Raw genomic sequence first — 27,635 nt, forward strand, 5'->3', positions numbered from 1 at the left:
ACTTGCACACTCTTGTCGTCTGCACCTCATGAATATCGCCAGAAACTATCCTTTTCTTACGGTGGAAATGGAAAAAAACTCTTGTTGTTGCCTTGATTCATTCTCGTCTTGACTACTGCAACTCATTGCTAATCAGTCTCCCTCTCACTAAACTCTCCCCCTTTAGTATATCCTAAATGCTGTAGCCAGGCTCATCTATCTATCCACCCGCACCTGCTACACTGATGCTACTAGTCTGTGCCAGTCACTTCACTGGTTGCCCATCCACCACAGAATACAGTTCAAAGTTCTCACCCTCACCCACAAAGCTCTCCATAGTGCTGCACCTCCATACATCTGCTCCCCCATTTCCATCCACCACCCTACTCGTGCTCTCCGTTCTGTTAGCGATCTAAGATTAATAACCTCCATAAGTCGTACCTCTCACGCCGGTCTTCAAAACTTTTCTCGAGCTGCACCTACTCTCTGGAGTACTCTGCCCCGGACTATCAGGTCAATTCACAACTTCCCTACCTTCAAACGTGCCTTAAAAACACATCTTTTCAGGCAGGCTTATCAAGCTACCTAAAATGACTATTCCCCAAGTAAACCTCTCCCCCGCCAACTCCTCTGGCCTGAACTCGATCCTCTAGTAGTCCCAAATCTGAAGCAGATCAGCCTTCACCACTACTTTCATAGAATCCTACTTATCACAATCAACTACCTTATGTGTTACCCCAGTTTCTCATAGATTGTAAGCTCTTGCGAGCAGGGCCCTGACTCCTAGTGTTTCAGTTGTATATTAGCCAGTTACTTTTGTTTTGTACATGAACCCTATGAATTTGTAAAGCGCTGTGGAATATGGTGGCGCTATATAAATAAATATTATTATAGTTCTTCAAAATTAGGACCCAAAAGAACCCTCTTTGATATTCCCTAAATATTCACTACTATGTAGAAACATATGTGTCCTATCTAAAATAGAAGGAGTTCTTCTTTAAGAAGTTCTGCCAGTTAAAAAACTGAGCAAGTATGTTGACCAGACTCCATGAATAGCTTCTTTCACTTTTCCATCTCGCCGGTTTATAAACAGCAGGATGATCTGCGCTGCTTTCTGGCTCGTCTCCGCAGTCATCTCTCTGCAGAAGGGGAAAAAGGAAATAGTGTTGAAGCTTATGAATACACTCAGCCAAAGATAGAAAAAGAGAGGATTGCTGGGTGCAGAGACATTCAGCGGTCCTCCTGCTTCCTACCGCACTCTGCAGGAGATCTGCTGACCGCCGGCCCTGGGCCAAGCTCCTAACTTCTCTCTTTCTTAGGATTTCGGAACAAGTGTGGGCTTCTCGCACCCCCCGAAGCTTCACGTTCATGGACATTTATGCTGAGTAAGTTTTCCACAGAGAAACTACTAGAGAAAAGTTAACGGCCTGTCTGCTCGCTGCAGCTTTCTGCTGACACAGCCCAGGGCAGAAAGAAAAATGTTCACTTTTTGTAAATGCTAAGGAGGCCTGGAGAATCAATAACTGCCTCAAGATTTATCCCCTCTCTTCTGAGGATGTGATGATTTAATGACTAGCGGCTTATCTTGTTAGAGGGGCAGATCATTTTGCATCAGCGGCTTGTAATATCATTACTAGAAAACAGCTCAGAGGGCTGTAGTAATTATAGTAATCACCCAGACCTAAGATGTAGCAGAGCTGAACGTTTAGGTTTCTGTATCTTGATTTATGTTAAGACAAACCAGAGACAGCGTGATTCTTAATGCAATTTTTCAACATTTTTCTGGCGTAATCGACTACAGACCCATTTTATGGATCAATTTATCAGCAAATTAATGTTTTGTCCAATGTTTTTGGCCTAATTTCCAGGAACGTCTTCAGATTTAAGGCCCTATCTTCCAGGAATCAATAGTCTGAGCATTGATAACTGCAATAGAATCAATAGATTTCCATCATGGAATAGGGTTCCTGAATTCATCTTCTTCAACCTGTTCCGAGATTACAGTATAGTCTGGGATCCTAGAGCGGAGTTATCTGGTATATAGTGTATGTCAGCTACTCCTCGGAGCTGCTGGTAAGTGGTAACAAGAATCAATCTGCAGGGTTTTAAGAAGTCGCTGCTTTCAAGTAATTAATATGACAGTGCTCAGCTATGGGATTCCTGACAAGTTTTTACTCTAATGAAGCAGAAATCAACCTGCCGCCTGGATTGGTTTGGCTGAGGCTGAATCCTGCCCCTCCAGCAATGTGTCACATCGACTTGTATTGATCACCGTACAGAGGAGTTCTCTTTATTCGGTGCTGGGGATAGTGGGCACACTGCTCTCCAGATCACGGTCAATCCAGGGATTCCCAGAGGATGAGCTGCCCACACCGCACATCTGGAGGCTCTGAAGATCACTGCTCTCCACCTGCTTCTTCTGGACACCTTCTACACACAAGCCTCTGTGAAAGTGGCCGATAACATGATGGATCTTGTCAAAGCTCTTGTCACTATTGTCTTAGTCTACTTCCACTCCTGTCGAGGAACAAGGCTGCAGAGCGGTGAGTACCATACAGATATGAAATATGATTACCCCATGAACATGACATGAATGACCTGCTGTATTCAGACAGATAGTTGCAGTGGCATTTTACAATTTACACATATACTTCTTCAGTCCTATTTCTGCCCGATGCTTAGACTGTCATAGTGTGGACTTTTATTGGGTAATTATTACTGTAAAAATAATACAAAACTGCTGTATGCCGGGACTGAGGAATTGCGCTGTGCACCATCGAGAGCGTGGGGTAATTTATTTTGTGTATTTATGGATCTTTTGTCTCTATGACTGGAAATGTATGCTGATATCTATCTATCTATCAATCAATCATCTGTCCTCTATTATCTATCTATCTATTTATTTTATTATACACACTTATATAACGCTGCTATATTCCGCATGTGCTTTACAGACATTCGCCTCAAGCTGTCCCCAATGGGGCTCATAATCAATCTATCTATTTATCTATCTATCTATCTATCTCTGCCTATTTATCTATCTATCTATCTATCTCCTATCTACGTATCTATCTATCAATCATCTGTCCTCTATTATCTATCTATCTATCTATTTATTTATTTTATTATACACACTTATATAGCGCTGCTATATTCCGCATGTGCTTTACAGACATTCGCCTCAAGCTGTCCCCAATGGGGCTCATAATCTAATCTATCTATCTATCTATCTATCTATCTATCTACTTAGCTATCTATCTCTGCCTATTTATCTATCTATCTCTGCCTATTTATCTATCTATCTCCTATCTACGTATCTATCTATCTATCAATCATCTGTCCTCTATTATCTATCTATGTATCTATTTATTTATTTTATTATACGCACTTATATAGCGCTGCTATATTCCACATGTGCTTTACAGACATTAGCATCAAGCTGTCCCCAATGGGGCTCATAATCTAATCTATCTATCTATCTATCTATCTACTTAGCTATCTATCTCTGCCTATTTATCTATCTATCTCTGCCTATTTATCTATCTATCTCCTATCTACGTATCTATCTATCTATCATCTATCTATCTATCTATCTATCTATCTATCTATCTCTGCCTATTTATCTATCTATCTATCTCCTATCTACGTATCTATCTATCTATCTATCTATCTATCTATCTATCAATCATCTGTCCTCTATTATCTATCTATGTATCTATTTATTTATTTTATTATACGCACTTATATAGCGCTGCTATATTCCACATGTGCTTTACAGACATTAGCATCAAGCTGTCCCCAATGGGGCTCATAATCTATCTATCTATCTCCTATCTACGTATCTATCTATCTACTTGTCTATCTATCTATCTACTTGTCTATCTATCTATCTATCTATGTATCTCTCCTTCTATCTGCTGTATGTCTTATCTATCTACCATTAATTTCAAACAAATAATATATAGTAAAGTACTTTAAGCAGTTATTATACAGAATTCCTTATAATTGTCTAAGACATATTGAACTGGGAAGAGACCCCATCTTAGGATCCCCCCTTATTAGCCAGTACGGAGAACAGCATCAGGTGCCCCCCTTGCCCTGGAGGGCTGGCAGCATCCACAGAAAACCTACTCATTTCCTTAGGAGGCCACAATGCTTTGCTTCTCGGCAGCTTAAGAACCACAACTTTAGCATCAGATATCCTAAGTGATAATAGTTGATTGCCGGAGCATTATAACAGAGGGGACCCCAACAATCAGTGTCTCTGGGGAACCCATAATCTAAGATGCATTAAGCAGACAAGTCTCTGAACTGGCGCATTGTATTCAGTCAGTGGTTTTTCACAGCTAAAAGGATCTTTTATTCGTCTGCTGAACTCTTGCCCTTGAAAGAAATGTATTAATAAAGTGAGCTTCCTGTTTTATCTTCTGAAAAGACTTAAATGTTCTGAAAAATGTCTTTGGGTATTTGGAAGGGAAGATCGTCCTTTCTGCTCACAAAGGAGCTAAACATCTCATGGTAAAGAATACTGTGACATTCACACAAGCGGTGAACTGAGGAGCAGTATAATGTCTATATCACCCCGAGAATACAGAAGATACTGCTCTGTAGTACACCGCCACCATCTGTGCACCTCCTGTGTCCTGAGGACTAGCTGTATTGCAGCATAGGGATCATCAATCCTTATTCCGGTGGCCTCTGACTTGTCGCTCTCTAGCCTTCATCTGTCAGGGCATGCTGGGGGTTGGAGAACCACTGAATGGATTCATCTGCCATATGCTGCATATTATAGAATTTTGCGTACACAGTCGAGTCCCATTATTATGACCACTTCCTACTTTCAATGTTGGCAGCACGTAGCTCATGAAGGAAGTCTTGTGCGGAGAGGTGACTTGGTGGGTCTACAAGGTGTGTCACAGGCTGTCTGCACACATATCCCTCATTGCTGTCACAGGTCAAAGGGGATTGAAAAAGGGGATGATTATTGGCTTTTGGGACAAGGGTGGAGGTATTTCTGAAACTGTGCTATTTTTTTAACTGTTTGCATGCTGCTGTGGTGAAAGTGTATTGTGAGTGGACAAATGTGAATAAAGGTACTTTCACATTAGCGTTTTTCTTTTCCGGCGCTGAGTTCCGTCACAGGGGCTCTATACCGGAAAAGAACTGATCAGGCATATCCCCATGCATTCTGAATGGAGAGTAATCCGTTCAGGATGCATCAGGATGTCTTCAGTTCAGTCATTTTGACTGATCAGGCAAAAGATAAAACCGCAGCATGCTGCAGTTTTATCTCCGGCGAAAAAAACGGAATACTTGTCTGAATGCCGGATCCGGCATTTTTCCCCATAGAAATGTATTAGTACCAGAATGCCGGATCCGTCTGTGAAAAAACATACAAGACGGATCCGTCTGTCCGCATGACAAGCGGAGAGACGGATCCGTTCTTGCAATGCATTTGTTAGACGGATGCTTTCGGTCGCATCCAGATCGGCGGATCCGGCAGGCAGTTCCGACGACGGAACTGCTTGCCAGATTACACTGCCGTAAGTGTGAAAATAGCCTAAGCGATGTGGAAACTGCAATTGATGTGAGAGATGAACATTCATTCTGAAGGTGCTATCAGACGTGTGTCTAAAACAACAGTTCAGCGAACCCTACTCATTATGGGGCTCCGGAGCAGACAGATGGTCACTGCACCTCTGCTGACGAAGTTGCATCAACAGAAATGGCTTCAATTTTCGCAGCAGTATCAGAATTGAACCTCCGCCGATTGGCAGAGGGTTGCCTTCTCTGATAAGTCACGTTTTGTGCTTCATTGAACAGATGGGTGTTTGTGCTTCATTGAACAAACACCCTGAAACCATTGCCTGAAGAACACAAGCTGGTGGCAACGGCATGGTCTGGAGAATGTTTTTGTGGCATTCTGGGCCCTCTCATCCATGTGGAAGGCACTCTCAAGAAACTTGGGTCTGAATCCATCCTTGCAGATTGTAACAATGGCCGTTGGTAGCCGCCAGCGTGCAGCACATCCTGCTATGTACCTCAGTCGAACTGCACACAAGGCTCCTCCTCTCCGCTGCAGGCTCCGGACCCTCTTTCCTGCACTGTCGCAGGTGGCGACAGCTTCAGTTGCACCTTCTAGGAGCCGCAGCGTCCTGTTTCTTTAAGGGTTCGTGCACGCCCCTGATTCCTTCCGCCTTCTCTCCAATCCCAGCCCTTCCTGTGATGCCTGAGCAATATTGTCGTTTTCTACAGCGAAGGTTCCAGCTTGTTGTTCCTGTCTTGTTATCCTGCTTCTGACCTTAGCCTGTATCCTGACCTCGTCTCTGCCTGATCCTCCTGTACCTCGCTGCTCTAAAGTGTATGATTCGGATTGTCAACCACGCCTCTGTCTGATGTTCAGCTTGTTTCACCGGCTGCACCTGAGCTATTCATCTCTGCTGTTCTAACAGCTCCAGCACTACTTAATCACCAACTCAGCTCTGCTTCATCTGACTCTGCTGCTGCGCTTCTTCCATTCAGCGACAGCTCGCTCCACCTGCCTGTATCCCCAGTACTTGCACCGGGGCGTTCTGGCCTTCTCGGCCAGCTGCCACTTAACCGGGACCATTCTTGCGGTAGCATCCTGGTGTCTCCCCTGCAGCTAAGACCAGCTTTCGCATCCTGGGGCAGGATAAAGGGTGAAGACCAGGGGAACACTTAGATTCCTCTCCCAAGTTTGGCCCAAAGCCAAACCAGTAAGTGGCACAGTGGGTCCATACCCGTTGGAGCGTTACAGTTTGCTTAGGCCATGGACCCCGCTGGCAAGCCCAAGCCTGTGGTGCAAGATTTATACCAAGAGCTACAATGCCAGAGCGAACGCCAAGATGTCCTGCTGCAGTGTCTGTCCACCTTACCCTTCCTGGGATACATTGTTTCCTGCTCTGGTCTGCAAATGGCCCCCGACAAGGTCTAAGCCGTCCTGAACTGGCCTCGTCTTCAAGGTCTCCTTGCCATTCAAAGGTTTCTGGGGTTTGCCAACTTCTATAGACAGTTCATCCCAAACTTCTCTTCCCTCACAGCTCCTATTTCTGCTCTGATGAAGAAAGGGGTAGATGCAAAGAAGTGGGCCCCTGAAGCCTGAGTCTGCTTTCCTGCATCTCAAAGACTGCTTTGCCGCTTCTCCTGTTCTCCGTCATCCGGATACCTCCAAACAGTACTTCCTTGAAGTGGATGCTTCCTCTATTAGAGCAGGTGCCGTCCTGCTACAGAAGATCTCCAAAGGGAGATTTGTCTTGTGTGGTTTCTTCTCCAAGCTCTTCTCTTCTGCAGAAAGAAACTATTCCATCGGCAATAGAGAGCTGCTGGCTATCAAGATGTCCTTGGAAGAATGGAGATACCTTCTGGAGGGGGCTCTGCATCCTGTGGTGAGATACACTGACCACAAGAATCTGACATATCTACAGTCTGCACAGCGTCTAAGACCTCGTCAGGCCCGATGGGCACTTTTCTTTGCCAGATTCAATTTTCTTTTGCATTTCCGACTGGCTGATAAAAATGTAAAGGCTGATGCACTTTCCCGTTCTTTTGACCCAGCGGATCAGATTGAAGAACCTCAACATATCATAGAACCATCTTGTCTAGTTTCTGTGGCGCCAGTCCATGTGAGAGATATTCCTCCTGGGAAGATCTTCGTTCCGCAGGCCAAGAGAATGAAAATTCTTTCTTGGGGACATTGCTCCAAGTATGCTGGTCACCCTGGGGTGCGTAAGACCCTTGATTTGCTGTCCCGTCACTATTAGTGAAAGATGTCCGGGAGTTTGTGTCTGCCTGTACCTCCTGTGCCCGCAACAAAGCTTCTCGAACCAAACCCACGGGCTTGCTATTACCGTTACCCATTCCTGAAGTCCCCTGGCAGCACATCGCTATGGACTTTATCACAGATCTCCCATCCTCTGCTGGCTGTTCCGTAATCTAAGTAGTGGTAGACAGATTTTCCAAGATGGCACATTTGATTCCGCTTCATGGATTGCCTTCTGCTAATCGATTGGCCTGTCTGTTTATAGAACACATCTTCCGCCTTCATGGTCTACCTCTGCACATTGTGTCTGATAGCGGGGTACAATTCACTTCCAAATTCTGGCAAGCGCTCTGTGGGCTACTTGAGGTCAAGTTGGATTTCTCTTCTGGTTTCCATCCTCAGTTTAATGGGCAAGTTGAACGAATTAACCAGATCTTCGAGAACCTTCTACATCACTTTGTCTCTGCTCAGCATGATGACTGGGTTCGGCTCCTGCCTTGGGCGGAATTCTCTTACAACAGCCATTCTGGAGAATGTACGGGCTCTTCTCCCTTCTATGTAGTGTATGGACTTCATCCCCGTGTTCCTTTACCCGTCTGCATCTTCTGAGGTACCAGCTGCTAATTCTTTATTCAGAGACTTCCTCAGCATCTGGAGACAGACTAAAGACTCTATCTCTCAGGCTGTTACCCGTATGAAGAAGAATGCAGATACCAGAGGTAGACCACCTCCTCAGTTCTCTCCTGGCGACAAAGTCTGGATTTCCTCCCAGAACTTCCACATGAAGCTCCCTGGTTTCTGGGTCCGTTTGAGATCCTAGAGCGCATCAACCTTGTTTACCACAAACTCCGGTTGCCTCCTACCTTCCGGATTCCAAACTCCTTCCATGTATCTCTCCTGAAACCATTGGTCCTCAACTCCTTTTCCAGACCCCCCTCCACCACTACTTCCGTTCCAACTGGCGAAGAATCTGAATTTGAAGTACAGAACATCCTCGATTTCAAGGTAGTTGGTGGCAAGAGGTACTTCCTTGTAGACTGGAAGAATTATGGTCCTGAGGAACGTTCCTGGGAGCCGGAGGAAAATGTACATGCTCCGAATCTTCTCAAAAGATTTTTTCAGCACTTTAGGACCAAGAAAAAGGGGCATGAGAGGGGGGGATACTGTCACAATGGCAGTTGGCAGCCACCAGCGTGCAGCGCCTCCTGCTATGTACAGATGTAGCAGGGTTAGCACTCCAGCTATTAACTCAAATTTCTTAACTCATTGCGTTATCTTGAGACAAAAGCCATTGAAAAGAATTGAAGGTGTTTGCTTAGATTAGATAACACAACTCAGAAATCTCAGAAAACAGGAGTGTTAACTCTACTCCATACCTCAGTCGAACTGCACACAAGGCTTCTCCTCCCTGCTGCAGACTCCGGACCTGCTTTCCTGTCGCAGGTGGTGACAGCTTCAGATGCACCTTGTAGGAGCCGCACGCTTCCTGTTTCTTTAAGGGTTCGTGCACGCCCCTGATTCCACCTTTTTTCCAATCCCAGCCAGGCACCACCTTTATAAGGGTGCTTCCCCCTTCCTGTGATGCCTGAGCAATATTGTAGTCTTCTACAGCGAAGGTTCCAGCTCGTTGTTCCTGTGTTGTTATCCTGCTCCTGACCTTAGCCTGTAGCATGTATCCTGACCTCGTCTCTGCCTGATCCTCCTGTACCTCGCTGCTCTAAAGTGTATGATTCTGATTGTCGACTACGCCTCTGTCTGCTGTTCAGCTTGTTTCACCGCCTGCACCTGAGCTATTCATCTCTGCTGTTCTAACAGCTCCAACTCTGCTTAATCACAATCTCAGCTCTGCTTCATATGACTCTGCTCCTTCCATCTAGCGACAGCTCGCTCCACCTGCCTGTATCCCCAGTGCTTGCATCGGGGCGTTCTGGCCTGCTTGGCCAGCTGCCACTTAACTGGGACCATTCTTGCGGTAGCAACCTGGTGTCTTCCCTCCAGCTAAGACCAGCTTTCGCATCCTGGAGCGGGATAAAGGGTGAAGACCAGGGGAACACTTAGATTCCGCTCCCAAGTTTGGCCCAAAGCCAAACCGGTAAGTGGCACAGTGGGTCCACACCCGTTGGAGCGTTACACAGATCAAGTACATCCATACATGGTTTTTGTCTTCTCTGGGGGGAATGGACTCTTCCAGCAAGACAATGTGACATTTAACATGGCTAGAAGTGTCTGACATTGGTTGCAAGAGCATGGCCAAGACCTCCAAGTACTACTCTGGAGCCCTAATTCCCCAGATTTGAATCCAATTAAGCGTCTGTGGGACCACGTTTAACATTGTGTTTGCTCTATGGATCCTTCATCACGCACCCTCCAGAAGCTGTGGGATGTACTGCAGTCAGCATGGCTCCAGATACCTACCAGGACATTATTGAGTCACTCTAAGCCCGTCCAGCTGCTGTCCATCCTTCACACGGGGTTATAATAATGTGACTCTACTGTGTCTATCCCCCTATTTATTGCAAATGACAGAGAAAATGAGTAAGGAATAATAGGGCGTGGTAAAGAACCGTTTTGACCCAGTGTGCTGAAATTGGTGACCATCTTTTAGAGAAATGGTACCAATAAGTCTGAATATGAAATGATAATTTGTAGCAAATATCAGGGCCCCTATAACTTTTACAACCACAGGACCTCATAACCGTGACAACTACAGGGCCCAAATAGCAATACACCTCCACAACAGCCAAACTTCCCCCATTAGAAGCCACAACCTCTGCATGTAAGATGATTGCAATGGCAACTAGAGGTCTTACAAAAGTCTCTGGATCTGCCATGTATGAAAGCCAATGAGGCCTTTCAAGTCCCCTGGGAGCTGGCAAAAAATGTAAAAAGAAAAAGAAAAAAGAATTTCACACAATAAAAGGAATCACACTTTTCTCTTATCCAGTCATTTATAATTGGTAAAAAAATAAATAAAAAATTACACATAATTGGTATTACCCTATCTGTAACGACCTGATCTATAAAAGAATCACATTACTTATCCAACACTGTAAACGCTGCAAAAAAATAAACTATGATAGAATTGCTTTTGGTTACCTCACCTCCCCCAAAAATGGTATAAAAAGCCCTAACACAGCTCCAATAAAATAAATTAAAAAAAGTTCTGTCTACAGTGAGGCAAACATTTTTTTAAATAAAAAAGTGATTTTAGTAGTAAAACATTTAAAAAATATATACGAATGGAGTACAGTTAACACTCCTGTTTTCTGATATTTCTGAATTGTGTTATCTAATCTAAGCAAACACCTTGGTAACGTTGGTATCGTTGTAATCGTACTGACCCCCAGAATAAAGTTATTTTGTTTTTCACCCCTCAAGGTGAACATAAAAATAAAACATTGACAGAATTGCTATTATTTGGCCACCTCACCTCCCAAAAATGGAATAAAAAGTGATCAAAAATGCATACAGTATGTACCCCATTTATTACAAGGGATCTGTGGAAAAAAACAGAGCCTCCCAAAAAATGGATGCCACATCCGTTTTTTTGGGCGGATGCACAAATTGCGGACGCAAAAAACAACTGTCGTGTGCATGAGGCCCTAAGTGTATGGCATATAAAATACCAGTCTTACTAAATCTCCTCCAATACTGTAGATTTCTTTGGGCTACAGCTGTACAGTAGATGTAATCATCATATCAGTACCTATACACTATGGCAATTCTCACTGTCCAGCTAGAGTGACTGTCCCTGTAATAATGCTCTACAACACTGCCCTTTAAAGGGATTGTCCTGGATTAGAAAATCATGACTGCCTTGGCGCCACCCCTGTCCATGGGCTGTGTCTGGTATTGCAGCTACCGGTAAGTTCCATTGAATTGGCCAAGTTGCAATTCCGCACCAAACAAGTGGACTTCGTTCTTGGAAGAAAGCAGCCATGTTTTTCTAAACTAGGACAACCGCTTTAAGGAATTATACACACATTGGTAAATCACAGACGCAGTTCTTTCTGTGTTCTCAATGGACAGCACACAAATCCACTGATTTTATTCACATATCCATGTTTTTCAACTGACCCACGACTACTTTGGTCCATGTTGTGGACCAAGCACGCCCATTGAAGTCTAGGGCTTCGTGAAAAACAGAGATAGCATCCATGTTGTGTCAGTAGTTTGCACTGATAATTGGAATGAGGTTCTCTGGAAATCCCATTTCAGCCGTGTGTTACGCAGTTGGCACACGGAGGACACAAATTGGACATAGAGACCAAAAACCGATCCTACATTGACAATGTCATGGATGACGCACTGACCATTTTTTCATGGATGTGGGAATAAGGCCTAATAATGGAAAGAAAAAACACCCATATTACTGCAAGCGCAGTGTCCTGTGATATCATCTATAGACTATTGTATGAATGGTATAATATCTGATTGCTCATTTATAATAAAACTTACGTATGAGGCACATGTGAAGTATAGAAATGAATATTGTTACTAATACCGTATGTTCTCTGTCTTATTGCTTCCATAAGTGGACTTCACTCATAAACCAGGTATGTGTTGTCTGCTAATAGTATGGACTGTGCTGCCCTGCCTGTTGTCTCTCTGCAAAAATGGATGCCACGACTGCATTATATATAGTTTGTTATTTACCCTTTTGTGGAATACATGAAGAGTTAGTCCTCCAAAAAGGGGGATAAAACAGCTTAAAGGGGCTATCTGCTTTTTCAATATTGACAGCTGATCGGCCGGGATGCCAGGAGTTGGCCCCCCTGCCGATCAACTGTTTGAAGAGAAAGCAGCACCTGTACGCGTTCTCCTCATTGTTTACCTGCTCGCCGCCAACATCTCAACCATCCCATTCACTTCTATGGGATGGCTCTGTCCTAGTCACTTGAATGGAAGGAGCCGTCCCATAGAAATGAATGGGGATACCATAGTTGTAATTACACACTGCGATGTTGACGGCGAGCAGGTAAACAGTTAAGATAAAGCAGCAATCATATGAGTGCCGCTTTCTATTCAACCAGCTGATTGGCAGGGGTGCCAGGAGTCAGACCCCCGCCGTTCTGATATTGATGACCTATCCTAGTCTAAAGGAACGAGCCGTCCCATTGAAATTAATTGGACGACTTCTTGTAATTACACCTGCTGACCGCTGCTGTTGCGACGGCCAGCAGGTAAACAATGAAGGGAAGGCTGCGCTGGCATGGAGCACGCCTTCTGTTATACCAGCTGATCGGTTGAAATAACTTGGACAACCCCTTTAAGATGCAAAACCAAAACTGTGTCATTCTAGATATCCTAATAAAGTGCAATGTCTCTATGTTACAGGGCAAATTATCTGCAAGCAAGGGACACAGAAGCCATGCTATAAAATAATTTACTTCCATGATACCTCAAGAAGGTTGTCCTTCCAGGAAGCACAGGACGAATGTAAGCGGGATGGTGGTCACCTGATAACAATAAAGACTGAAGCAGAGCAGAAATTCATCCAGAAGCTGATCCAGAGTCTCACAGGTTCTGACGGGGACTTCTGGCTCGGCCTCCGGAGAACTGAAGATGAATCACCAAATTCCAGTGACTGTCAGAATCTATACTCATGGGTTGATGGGACCAAACCAACATTTTGGTAAGTATTAATAACTGAAGTTCATCCGCTTTTCTGATCATTTCTGTTTATCTGTTGAAGCTCAAGTGGTTGTTTTTTTTGTGAGATTTTGCTATGAAATAGCTGGAGTAAAGTGCTTGGCTAAAGGCAAGTTCAAAACCAGTAATGTGCAAACTGGACGACATGTGACCCATACATGTTCTGTCGGCATTCTCCATTATGCTATGTTGATCACCACTGTTCCATACCCTCTCTGTAAGAAAGGGTTGTTTGCATTTGATAATTTAGACTACACAACTAAATCTTTAATTGCGACTACTCTACCTCTTGCCCTGCATGAGTTTAGGATTTGTGCCAGACCACAGCAGCAGTGCTATTAATGGAATAAGCCGGAGGGAGCTGTATCAAAATGTATGTAAGCAACCCTAATAGGATTAGGAATCTTTTAAGTAAAGGGAATTTCTAGGAACATATTACCAGTAAAACAGAATTAGGGACGATGTATACTGTCAAAATGACATTGAATTAATTCAGTGGTGGAAGCAAGCAATTTTTACCTTTTGTGTCATTCCTAACTCCGCATAGATTGTAACACAACATATAATGCAACAGCTCCCTGCGAACCAAATAAAGTACAAAAACATATTATATTGCTTATGCTAATAAAGTAGAGATGCTTGGCAAATACATTTTGTACAAAATTATTTGAGCCCGTTTGCCGCACGTCAAGACGGGAACCTAACACTAAAGTCTACCTGTTAAAGGGCTTCTGTCAGCCCCCAAAAGTCATTTTTCATTTTTGGGCTAATTAAAATCCTTATAGTGCGATTATTCAATATATAGTGCTCTTACATTTTTCTGTGGTTTAGTTTCTTTAAAAAGGCACTTTTATAATATGTTAATTACCTGGCTACCAGCAGGTAGGGCGGTTACTTGCTGGTAGCCGCCGCATCCTCCTTTCAAAAAAACGCCCCCTCCTCCTGTTGATTGACAGGGCAAGCGAGCGCTCTCCTCCTAAGGCTGGCCCTGTCTGTGTTCCAAATCTCACGCCTGCGCTGTACCGGTCTTCAGTCGGCGCAGGCGCACAGAGAGGAGGACGCTCGCTCGGCCGCTCCTTCCTCAGTGCGCCTGCGCCCGGTGTAGATGTGATGTCATCGGCGCAGGCGCACTGAGGAAGGAGCAGCCGAGCGAGGTCCTCCTCTCAGTGCGCCTGCACAGACTAAAGACCGGTACGGCGCAGGCGCGAGATTTGGAACACAGACAGGGCCAGCCTTAGGAGGAGAGGGCTCGCTTGCCCTGTCAATCAACAGGAGGAGGGGGCGTTTTTTTTGAAAGGAGGATGCGGCGGCTACCAGCAAGTAACCGCCCTACTTGCTGGTAGCCAGGTAATTAACATATTATAAAAGTGCAATTTTTAAAGAAACTAAACCACAGGAAAATGTAAGAGCACTATATATTGAATAATCGCACTATAAGGATTTTAATTAGCCCAAAAATGAAAAATGACTTTTGGGGGGTGACAGAAGCCCTTTAAGTGCCATAACAGCGACCATGAAATTCAGGGGGTGTAGGTTCCACATGCATGCTGGATCCCCTTTGGTTTTTATCATTTTTCGGTGCCAAAACGGCATAGACTGTAAGCTCTTGTGGGTAGGCTTTCACTCTTTTGTTTTAATTGTTGACTTGTTTGTTGCAATGTAATGTTTGATTTTGTCTGTGCATGAATTTTAAAACAATGCAGAATATGTTGGCGCTCTGTATATATATATAGTTTATTACTATTACTATTATAAGTAGTCCATAAGCCCTAGGCTTTTATCAAAATTTAACCCCCCATCTTTCTCCACCGCCACCCTGCCCTGTTTCGTATAGACATCACTACCTTTTTGTGCTACTATTGAAAACCAGCTGTTACCATTATCCTTGTCAAAGGGCTGCATTTCTACATACTGTCATCGCCCACTCCTGACTGATAGTATCAGACTGCACAGAAACCCAACCTATTGACAAAGGTATTGCCCTGTTGTCAATTGGCCCAGGGTATACAAAAACCTTTTTGCGAAATGCAAATATTTCCTACAACAGCTCCTCTATAAATCCAGTGACTCACTGGTGACGTCTCCTCTGATTGTAGATGTTCTCTGTCCTTTTTTTCTACATCTGTCCCAGAACACCATGATGACTTCTCCTAATGATTGCAGAGTTTTCTGCTGAGGCATTTTTGGTCCCAGGCTTCTGCAGCCCTCTCCAGCATCTAATAGCCACACAAATAAATTCAGACCCCAAAGCAAACCCCAGAATAAATACAGGGTCAGACTCTAGAATAAATGCCAAACCCCACCTAAACAAATACAGACCCCAGATCCACTAAACTATTACAGTTCCCAAATCAAACCTCCTTAGCAAATAAAGGCCCCAGAATAGACACCAAAACCTTTTCCCCATTTAATATCCCTTTTTATGTAAAAAAAAATATATATATATGAAAGAAAGAGAAGCATTTTTATATTTTCAAACTGAACATGTTGAGTGTGTCAAAATGTAGGTCACAAAGCTGGTAAGAGATCTCGGCGTCACAATGTAATTGTAGTTTGTCAGAGATCTGCCCTGATGGCCTAGACTGTAGCTAGAGTTCTGGGGGGGAGGGGGGAGCAGCCAGATCAATATCCTGTTGTGTACACAGCTGTGTAATATAAGGATGGTTCTGGTACGCCTATTCCACCTTGTAGTTTTGTCTAATTCTGAGGTGTTTGGACCACCAGACAAAAAGGGAGAAAGTCCTTTCCTTTGCTAAAAAATCAGGGATCTTTTTCTGACACAATTAAATGAATGGAATTCTATGCTGCCTTCGAAAATTCAAACCAATTCTAGTCCTCGGGATCTGTTTCTTCATATCAACAACTGACCTCTCTCCTAGACTAGCCTCATATTAGCTTTAAATCTCCAATTTTATAAGCAATTAAAATACACTGAGATTTCAACAGGAATCCATCTTCTACAGTTCTGAGTCATGAAAGATTCCTTTTGGGAAAAGGACCTTCTGGATGTGTTTGATTGAAATAAAATGGCTATACAATTATGTCTGGATGATGTTTAACTGCTGAGAAATTGCATTAAATGGACCCAAGTTACCAGATGTGTGTTGGAAATGTTGTGATGAGAAAGGTTCCTATCTTCATGTATGGTGGTCTTACCGCATAGTAGGCCCTTTTTGGCTGAATATTTTGAATATCACAAATCAGATTTGTAAAATAAACTTACCACTTCAAGCCGAAGTATTACCCATTTATTCTTTCCAACCCAACAACCGTTGATCGGATAACAACAGCAAATCAAATATTGATGACCTACTGTATCTAGAGGATAGGTCATCAGTTAGAAATAGTTGATAACCCCTTTACTGTTTAGATAAAGTAGACAATCTCTGCTGCTCAATGGAAGACTGTGTGGCTTGGGGTAACTACAGTGGATTTTCTTTTTTTTATTGCTTTTGGATGACAGGTATATAGATGTTGTAACTACAGTTCTCTCTCGGTCCTCCTCTATCACCCACTCCTTATGTGTACTCACAGGTTATTGTTGAGATCATTCCTATTCAAATTTCACTCCTGTCAGATTGAGTCTTTAAAGAATCAGTTTGTCATTATGCTTTTTTATTATTGCATTCTACCTATTTTGGACTAAAATGTGTCTTAATTGGTCTTTATTAAACAATGTCAGCAGACATCTGTTCTCCCTGGTTTCACAAATATCATTTACATGCAGTGTTTAGGGTTACTTCTAGTGACATTATCTAAGTGGCTCCCCTTGCCTTCACCCTTTAACCCCTGTACAGGGATCTGGTCTCCATTGCAGGGGAACCACCAGGTTGCAATCTTTTGGAGCAGTGTCCGTTCAGTAACAGCTGACCCAGGCAGGTCAAGCAGACACCAGGATCAGTATGATAAACAGGCGGGGGTCAGGGCAGGGGGAACAGGTATAATTCAGTAAACAGGCCAAAGTCAGGCATAGAAAATCTGATGATACCAAAACACCTTTGCAGGGACTAACAAGAGAGGAACCTTCTTTGCTTAGGCACCTACCCACAATAGAAGGCCCCTGCCAGAAGGGTAAGTGTTTCGGTGGTCATGTCCGCCAAGAGAGGAGAGACCTCGGCAAGCACGGACCACCAATATAACGCCCATGCTGCAGCATATTCATTTCTGTTATGAATATCTGCTGTAGATTTCACCATTAGCAGCAGATTTAAAGTCCACAAGGCATGTCAGTTTGTGCTGCAGACTTCTTCTGCAGCTTGTGCATGACATCTCATCAACTTGACTGACACTGTTAAGTGCTGAGGATATGCTGAATACCTGGACATACACTTACGAAGGGACATTTATTAAGTCCTTTATGCCACTATTTTGGTGTAAAAAAGTTGCACATTATGGTGCACACCATATGTGCACCATCATTTGTGATTTTTTTTTGGGGGGGGGGATTATCGACACTTTTCCACCTGCTGCTTTTACTATAACTTTTGCCAGAAAGTGGAGGACACTGTAGCCAGCTACAGACAGACTTCAGTTTTGTGGTGCACTGCAGGGCAGAGATGTGCTTGATATGTTAAGAGGCATCTGCCTCGTAATAAATTAGGCGCATCTCACGCCAGTACATGGAGATCAAGAATGGCATATGGATACGCCAGCCTTGATAAATGTCCCCCATGGTCTCTGTAGTAAAGTGTTCCCTATGTCTGAAGTGTCTAGACAGGAGTCACGAGTGGACAATGTGGGAACCAAGATGGATGCTTTGTGAACAGCACGCCAAGCATGTGATTTGGCAGCTCAGTCCTCTTCCCAATTAGCTTACACGCGTCTTTCTTGGGAAGCAGTGTGTGCTCGGTGGCAGGCCTCCAGTAAACATTAAAGGGGGAATTTATCATAAGCATAATATTTGAAGTCAGTTTTGCTTGAGTCTGCACTGGAGTATTTTACACCAAATTTATCAAATGCTTTGTAAAAACTGGCACATCTTTAAGCCTAACAGTTTAAACCTAACATCTTTAAACCTAACAGCAATGTAAGTCCTATCCGTGGAGTGAGGTTGACACTATTTTGGGACTTTTTTTTTTAAGTCCCAGTGATAAATCTGGAGTGAAGCAGATTAATAGAGCTAACCATGCCCACTTTTCCATCCACTTTTGAAAACTGGAGTGGTGTAATTATAAACAAGGAACCCCAAAACGTTGCAAAAGACCCATTTTACGACTTTTTAAAGCCAGAATTCTCTGGCACAGAGCATGATAGATCCCCCCTTTGTTTTGCTATAGAGAGGGGTGGTGCTGTATGGGTAGCATATCCCACCATATCCCTATACAGTGGAATGCGTTGCGGCATTTCATCAGGGAGTCCGACATTTACCTCCAAAGTAGGCTGCACATATTGATGGGAAAGGAGCCTTATCCGTTCCATTCTCCCATCACATTAATCTGCCTACAATATAAAATGTGGTGACTGTGCAGGCTGCCTCCTCTAATTTACTTCACTTTAGCTGACTTTTCAGTGAATGATCTTCATTGCAGTGTGCTGATGGACAGGAGTATGCAGTGTATCTTCTAAAGCTCCTAGGAACGAGCAACCCAATAATTAGCCTGAATGAAGGTTCTGCGGATAACGCGGCTAATGAACAAATGCTTGTTAATTGGGTGTAAGCATTGCTGATGAGGTCACCTAAATCATCATTTTTGGGCAGCAGATTGTCCTGAGTAAAAAGATCTGCTGCCCAGAAACAATGAAACAATACAGCTATCACTGTAACCATCGTTCATGTACAATCAGCTAATGATTGCTGCATGTAACTACAGCTCTCACTTCCTCTGGCGAGCAGGCAACAAACTGTAAAGAGACCTTAGATTACTTTATCAAATCACTTTTAGAAAAAAAAGTGTTGTTGGCATTCATGAAAGGGTTAAAATTTTCAACTTGTCACTATATCCACCATTTGTCTTGTGTCTTCATCATATAGACCAGCACTGCATCCATCATGTAAGTTCTCTCAAAATTCCCATTCAGGGATGTGCTGCCGACAAACCAGGAAACTGTATGGGAATAAAAGCTTCTAGTAACGATTATCTCCCTACTCAGTCCATGTGAAAGGGTCCTTAACAATGCTTGTTATAAACCATTGATCAGTCTATACCAGGGATCAGCAACCTTCGGCACTCCAACTGTTGTAAAACTCCCAGCATGCACACTTGCTTGACTGTTCTTTGGCTTTGCTAGGTGCAGGACTGACACAAACACTCACAAGAAACTACTGTTCTGTCTCCATACACGTTCACACAGTGTGCAGTCTGACATTCAGCATCAACCATTCCTGTCTTCCAAATAAGAGGACTGTTCTTTGTAGTCTAACTTGTTTATTGGTCAACAGGTTGTACTCTCTGCGCGGTGCGTGAGTGAGAGATTGCACATGTGATTGGTAAAACTACAAGAATACAAATAACATGTATAAGTATAAACAGGGGCGTAGCTAGAACTGACTGGGCCCCACAGCAAATTTTTGTACTGGGCCCCTCCCAAACTTAATGGATGCACTCATACACGCACTCACCACATACATAGATGCACTCATACACGCATTCACCACATACATGGACGCACTCACCACATAGATGGACGCACTCATACATGTACTCACCATCTACATGGACGCACTCATACACGCACTCACTACATACATGGACGCACTCATACATGCATTTACCACATATATGGATGCACTCATACAGGCACTCATCACATACATGGACGCACTCATACAGGCACTCACCACATACATGGACTCACTCATACATGTACTCACCATATACATGGACGCACTCATACACACAATCACCATATACATGGATACACTCATACAGGCACTCACCACATACATGGACGCACTCATACATGCACCCACCACATAAATGGACGCACTCATACAGGAACTCACTACATACATGGACGCACGTATACAGGCACTCACCACATACATGGAGGCACTCATACACTCACCACATACATGGACGCACTCATACAGGCACTCACTACATACATGGACGCACTCATACAGGCACTCACCACATACATGGATGCACTCACAACATACATGGACAGACTCACATATGCACTCACCACATATATGGACATATATACTGTATATATATATATATATAGATAAATATATATATATATATATATATATATACACACACATTACATACACATGAACTTACAAGTAGTTATACACTTATTTCTACAGACAGACACTTACCTTTCCTGTAGACAGCTGATGTCTGGTCCTCACAGGCAGCCTGGAGAAGTAGGTGCCATCACCCCTCTGTGCTATCCAGGGACAGCAGTGGAGGGGTTAATCAGTAACCTACTATGGGGGGTCATATAACAGGACACATGGGGGGGGGCAGGCATTCTAGAGCTCTAAGTGCTGGAGAAGCCAGCCTGCTCTACAGTGGCTTCACACTGGTGGGTGGGGGCTTGATCCCATAAAGCTCTGCTATTGGCTGGCAGCTGATGTCCAAGTAAGCTGCCAGCCAATAGAAAACAGAAAGCAGTACTGGCAAGTGGTGTGCCAGTACTGCGGATCCCAACCTTAGAACGGCCATAGGAGGAGGAGAAGACGGCAATTATACTGTATCTGCTCCTCACTAAGGACCTTCAGTGGGAGGAGCTCCAGCACTGCTGCTATAATTGGCATCTGCTTCTATAAAGTGCAGCAGTTGTGAGCAGGGGCAGCCCTAGATCTAATGAAAACATTCAGTACTGCTCTGGGGCCCCTTCTGAGCTCAGGCCCCGAAGCAGTCGCTTCCCCTGCTTCCCTGATAGCTACCCCACTGGGTATAAAGCGTAGCATGTACTATAACTTTTCTATTGACAGTGAAAGCACATGGCAAAATGGTTGCCTATACATTGGATTACATGTGTAGCTAACAGTAATAACTCCCTGAGTAACAATCATAACTAATTAAACAGCTCTGCATAACATAATAACCCTGAAACAAAGGTAGATATCTCACCAGATATGCTTTTACAAGGATGGTGGAGTTTGAGAAGCAGACATGCAGAAGGAAAGCTCTGCTAATGTGCCTCGGTGACTGGAGACTTCTCTTTCCCAGGATGCTTTGCACTCCCACAATACTTTGCACCACCCACAATGCAGCAGTCTTTGTAACAGGAAAAACAAAGTGTATTGCAACTTAACACCGCTAGATAGTGCTATAACCTCACTAATCACTAGAGAAATACCAAAACTGAGGCAGACATGATCTGTAATAATTTTCCCTAACCCTGCTGGGCAGAACAACTACACAAAAACGAAGTTGTACAGGAATGGGTCAAAACCAGGCGGACAATGCAGTACCAAATCAGATGACAAAGGGTAGTCAGAATAGCCAAGCCGAAGTCAGAACCAGATAGGAAACACAGTACCAAATCACGAGACAGAGAGTGGTCAAAGGCAAGCCGAGGTTAATCCAATAAGCAATCCAAACACACACAAAAATGAAATGGAAGCACAGCTAGGGAGTCAATGACCTATCATTGGCAGTGGTATCTGGCCATGATTTTGGTTTAAATAGAGCATTGAGTCCCAGGATCAGAACCTGATAGGTGATGACTCGGTGCTCCATTAGTCAGAACAGAGCACACAGGAATAGAAGAGCCGAGTAATCAGCCCACTGCTAGTCTTCTCCAGCACATGCCCGCTGTGGGGAGAAACAGAGCATTGCATCCTGTTGCTAAGGATGCTGTCGCATGGCTTCGCAGCCCATCTTTCCTGGCGCAGTTGCGCCTAAGATGGAGATTTCACCGCTGGGGCCCGGACAAGTAAGTGTGTGACACAACAGCTGCAGTGTCGGAGGTTGCTCCTCCTGATATATACATTTAGCCATTTTTTTGATCTTTTATCTTTTGCTCAAATATGAAGCTAATTTACAAAAGATATTATACCAATCGTATAGGAACTAAAACTTTATTACAACATTGAAAAGGATTATATATATAGTACATAAATGCAGACTTACACATGATGATGCACACATTTTTGCAAAAAAAACATTTTGCAGGGTATTCAGAAAAGAGCAGCTTGGGATCAACATGATATCATACAGTAGACATAACAGTAAATATGGTGCCTAAAAAATTATCCCCCCTCCTTCAAGGTTGCGTATATGGTTTACATGCTCCCTCTTCAAACAGCTGTGTGGTTGACTGGTCACTGTACTTTCATACAGCTTCACATAAAACAATAGTATCTGTGACCACAAGAAACTTCGTAATATGTTTTATCAATGAAAAATGTCTAGTTCTCATGATATCAGCGTTTTACCCCCTCCCCCTTTCTAATTGCTTTTTACTTTGAAAAGCGCTTTGAATTCCGACTTGAGGCAGGAGCAGCTCCACAGGAGGACATATTACATATGTCAATGCAAGTCTATAAAGAGGGGAGGAGTGAGCAGCAGCATGAGTAATACAGGACTCAAAGAAAGACACTAAGAAGACTGCACAGCTACATAATAATAATAAAATGTATTTATATAGCGCCACCATGTTCCGCAGTGCTTTACAAATTCATAGGGTTTATGTACGAAACAAAACAACTGAAACACCAGGAGTCAGGGCCCTGCTCGCAAGAGCCTACAATCTATGAGGAATTGGGGGTGACACATAAGGTAGTTGATTGTGATAAGTAGGATTTGAGACATTTTTGAACTGACAGGAGTGGTGCCGGCCAATCTGCTTTGGGTTTGGGACTACTAGAGGATCGAGTTCAGGCCAGAGGAGTTGGTGGGGGAGAGGTTTAGTCGGGGAATAGTCAGTTTAGGTAGCTTGATAAGCCTGCCTGAAAAGATGTGTTTTTAAGGCACGTCTGAAGGTGGAGAAGTTGTGAATTGACCTAGTATTCCGGGGCAGAGTATTCCAGAGAGTAGGTGCAGCTCGAGAAAAGTCTTGAAGACGGGAGTGAGAGGTACGAATTATGGAGGTTCTTAATCTTAGGTCGCTAACAGAACGAGATATATATATCAGATTTATATATCAGCACAAGTATAAATTCACAAGGTCATCAGTATCAAAATCTCAGAAAACCTCTGAAGAAATGGTAACCTGAAAACGCTATGCTACCTTCTTATAGCCTTCTCCTGCTTTGTGGGCCTCAACCATTTTGATTTTCAGACTGTAAGACCAGGGCTACACGGCGACATATGTTGCACAAAAAAAAGGGATGAACTGCACCAATGTCGCACTACATTTATTGTACTGATAGTCTATGGTGTCGCACTGCGACATGCTGCAACTGCGAGGCAACAGTCGCACAAAAATGCAACTTGGATGGATCTTTTGCGACTGTCGTAGTCGTAGAATGTCACATGTTGCAGTGCGACACCATAGAGTCTATACAGGGAGTGCAGAATTATTAGGCAAGTTGTATTTTTGAGGATTAATTTTATTATTGAACAACAACCATGTTCTCAATGAACCCAAAAAACTCATTAATATCAAAGCTGAATATTTTTGGAAGTAGTTTTTAGTTTGTTTTTAGTTTTAGCTATTTTAGGGGGATATCTGTGTGTGCAGGTGACTATTACTGTGCATAATTATTAGGCAACTTAACAAAAAACAAATATATACCCATTTCAATTATTTATTTTTACCAGTGAAACCAATATAACATCTCAACATTCACAAATATACATTTCTGACATTCAAAAACAAAACAAAAACAAATCAGTGACCAATATAGCCACCTTTCTTTGCAAGGACACTCAAAAGCCTGCCATCTATGGATTCTGTCAGTGTTTTGATCTGTTCACCATCAACATTGCGTGCAGCAGCAACCACAGCCTCCCAGACACTGTTCAGAGAGGTGTACTGTTTTCCCTCCTTGTAAATCTCACATTTGATGATGGACCACAGGTTCTCAATGGGGTTCAGATCAGGTGAACAAGGAGGCCATGTCATTAGATTTTCTTCTTTTATACCCTTTCTTGCCAGCCACGCTGTGGAGTACTTGGACGCGTGTGATGGAGCATTGTCCTGCATGAAAATCATGTTTTTCTTGAAGGATGCAGACTTCTTCCTGTACCACTGCTTGAAGAAGGTGTCTTCCAGAAACTGGCAGTAGGACTGGGAGTTGAGCTTGACTCCATCCTCAACCCGAAAAGGCCCCACAAGCTCATCTTTGATGATACCAGCCCAAACCAGTACTCCACCTCCACCTTGCTGGCGTCTGAGTCGGACTGGAGCTCTCTGCCCTTTACCAATCCAGCCACGGGCCCATCCATCTGGCCCATCAAGACTCACTCTCATTTCATCAGTCCATAAAACCTTAGAAAAATCAGTCTTGAGATATTTCTTGGCCCAGTCTTGACGTTTCAGCTTGTGTGTCTTGTTCAGTGGTGGTCGTCTTTCAGCCTTTCTTACCTTGGCCATGTCTCTGAGTATTGCACACCTTGCGCTTTTGGGCACTCCAGTGATGTTGCAGCTCTGAAATATGGCCAAACTGGTGGCAAGTGGCATCTTGGCAGCTGCACGCTTGACTTTTCTCAGTTCATGGGCAGTTATTTTGCGCCTTGGTTTTTCCACACGCTTCTTGCGACCCTGTTGACTATTTTGAATGAAACGCTTGATTGTTCGATGATCACGCTTCAGAAGCTTTGCAATTTTAAGAGTGCTGCATCCCTCTGCAAGATATCTCACTATTTTTGACTTTTCTGAGCCTGTCAAGTCCTTCTTTTGACCCATTTTGCCAAAGGAAAGGAAGTTGCCTAATAATTATGCACACCTGATATAGGGTGTTGATGTCATTAGACCACACCCCTTCTCATTACAGAGATGCACATCACCTAATATGCTTAATTGGTAGTAGGCTTTCAAGCCTATACAGCTTGGAGTAAGACAACATGCATAAAGAGGATGATGTGGTCAAAATACTAATTTGCCTAAAAATTCTGCACTCCCTGTAGACTATCATTACAATAAACGTTGCGCGACATTAGTACGACACATGCCACGAGTAGCCCTAGCCTTAGGCAGCTGCTTAGAAGAACCCATTTAACTGTTTTTTAGGACAGGTTAGAGAAGTTTGGGTATTTATAAAGCTTTGTAATTTGCATCATCTGGTTATTCCTAGAGATGTTTGTGAATAAGCTTTATGGCTCATGCACATAAACGTATTTTTTGTTTGTGTCCGTTCTGTTTTTTTGTGGCCCATATGCGGAACCATTTGCTTCAGTGGGGCCGCAAAAAAAAAGAAAAAAAAGAAATTAATCCTTGTACATTCCATGTCCACATGGCCGTTCCACAGAAAAATAGATCATATCCTATTATTGTACACATTTTGGATAAGGATAGGAATGTTCTATTAGGGGCCAGCTGTTCTGTTCCGCAAAATCAAACACAAAAAACAGTTGTGTGCATGAGCCCTTAACCCTAACAGGCTATTTAAGGCCTGAAACCTTGGTCAAAGTTATATGAGCGTTCAGATATCCTTGGGTTCCCATACTTGTGCAAGGTTCTTCTTTCCTTTTTTTCACTATATAATTGTGCAAAACCAAAATAATACACTGATATTTCTTAAAATGTGGAAAAGTGTGTCTAATCTTTAACGATGCCTTTTGGAGATCATTTCATCTTCTAAACTGTTCACAGTAGGGGTAGATATTTGGTATCACTGCAATTGTAGCAAACCACAGAATAATGTTATTGTGTCATTCATACTGCATGGTGAATGCTATTAAAAAACAAAACTTTAACAGAATTGCTGTTTTTGGTACACCATGCATTGCAAAAAAAAATTGAATGGAAAGTAATTAAATCAATGAACAATAAAACCATAGCTTGTCCTGCAAAAAACAAACCTTCCAACAGCTTTAGGAACAGAAAAATGGAAAATGAAAGGGTCTTGCCTCTTTCTGGCTACTTTTGGCCAACGTGTTTGTAAAATGACTACATGGTACTTACTAATATAGCCTTTGTTGAAACTCTACACCATTGTCTATGTTTCATAAGGTACTTTCCCTTGTTGGCCAAAGCTTTTGTGCTGACCACAAAGAGATCCTGTCCATAAAATGATGGAGGGTCATGTAACCAGGCAAATCACCTGTGATGTTTCCTCCACTCAAATACACTGTGTTTGTATGGGAGAAGCTGAGTGATGTGCCTGGTCCATTAGTGGCCATTTTATGGACAGGACCTCTGTGCGGACAGAACAAAAAACATGAGAAACAAGGGGGCATAGCTTATAAAATATAAATTATGACACAGGTTATCAACAAAGGCTATATTAATAAGTGCCATATAGTCATCTTACAAGCATATATGTCAACAGTAGCCAGAAAGTGGGCAACCCCTTTAAGTTAGGGCTCTTAGAAAATTATTTATCAAAGCATTCACCAAAGGGGACATACATCTTTCACTGCAAACATATGCACCCTTGATACTTTGGAGAGAGTTCAGAGAAGAGCTACTAAACTGGTACATGGATTGCAGGATAAAACTTACCAGGAAAGATTAAAGGACCTTAACATGTATAGCTTGGAAGAAAGACGAGACAGAGGGGATATGATAGAAACTTTTAACTACATAAAGGGAATCAACAAGGTAAAAGCGGAGAGAATATTTAAAAGATGAAAAACTGCTACAAGAGGACATAGATTTAAATTAGAGGGGCAAAGGTTTAAAAGTAATCAGGAAGTATTACTTTACTGAGAGAGTAGTGGATGCATGGAATAGCCTTCCTGCAGAAGTGGTAGCTGCAAATACAGTGGAGGAGTTTAAGCATGCATGGGATAGGCATAAGGCAATCCTTCATATAAGATAGGGCCAGGGGCTATTCATAGTATTTAGTATATTGGGCAGAATAGATGGGCCAAATGGTTCTTATCTGCCGACACTTTCTATGTTTCTATGTCTTATTAAAAATTAAATGTCCCCAGTAAAGAAAAAATCAGATAGTTCTGATCCATATCAAATATGACCACCATTTACCAAACAGATGCACATATAGCGTCCACAGTGCACATGATGATTGTTCTTCTCACATTATCACGCTGATGGCCAAGCTGTGTAGATACTTTCAGGATTGATGGGATCCTCCAGTTTTTCCCTGATTCAGCCCTCACAATACTCACCATACTCCTGAAAAAAGAGAGTAGGCTTCCCCACTTATTGATGGCTAGTCCCATGACCAGGGGTCGGACTGGGAACGTAAAGTGGCCCT

General features: G+C 43.1%; 1 protein-coding gene across 2 annotated transcripts in view; it reads left to right on the forward strand.

Moving 5' to 3' along the window:
• The first annotated feature begins 1,061 nt into the window (after positions 1–1,061).
• Positions 1,062–27,635, forward strand: part of LAYN (layilin) — a 45,029-nt gene continuing 18,455 nt past the window's right edge. For both annotated transcript variants that reach the window (XM_044278474.1, XM_044278475.1), the window contains exons 1-2: positions 1,062–2,522; positions 13,097–13,394. In XM_044278474.1, the coding sequence (XP_044134409.1) occupies positions 2,444–2,522; positions 13,097–13,394 (377 nt within the window). In that variant the 5' untranslated portion in view covers positions 1,062–2,443. The remainder of the gene's footprint in view (positions 2,523–13,096; positions 13,395–27,635) is intronic.

Source organism: Bufo gargarizans, chromosome 2, assembly GCF_014858855.1.
Source record: "Bufo gargarizans isolate SCDJY-AF-19 chromosome 2, ASM1485885v1, whole genome shotgun sequence".
Taxonomy (NCBI): Eukaryota; Metazoa; Chordata; class Amphibia; order Anura; family Bufonidae; genus Bufo; species Bufo gargarizans.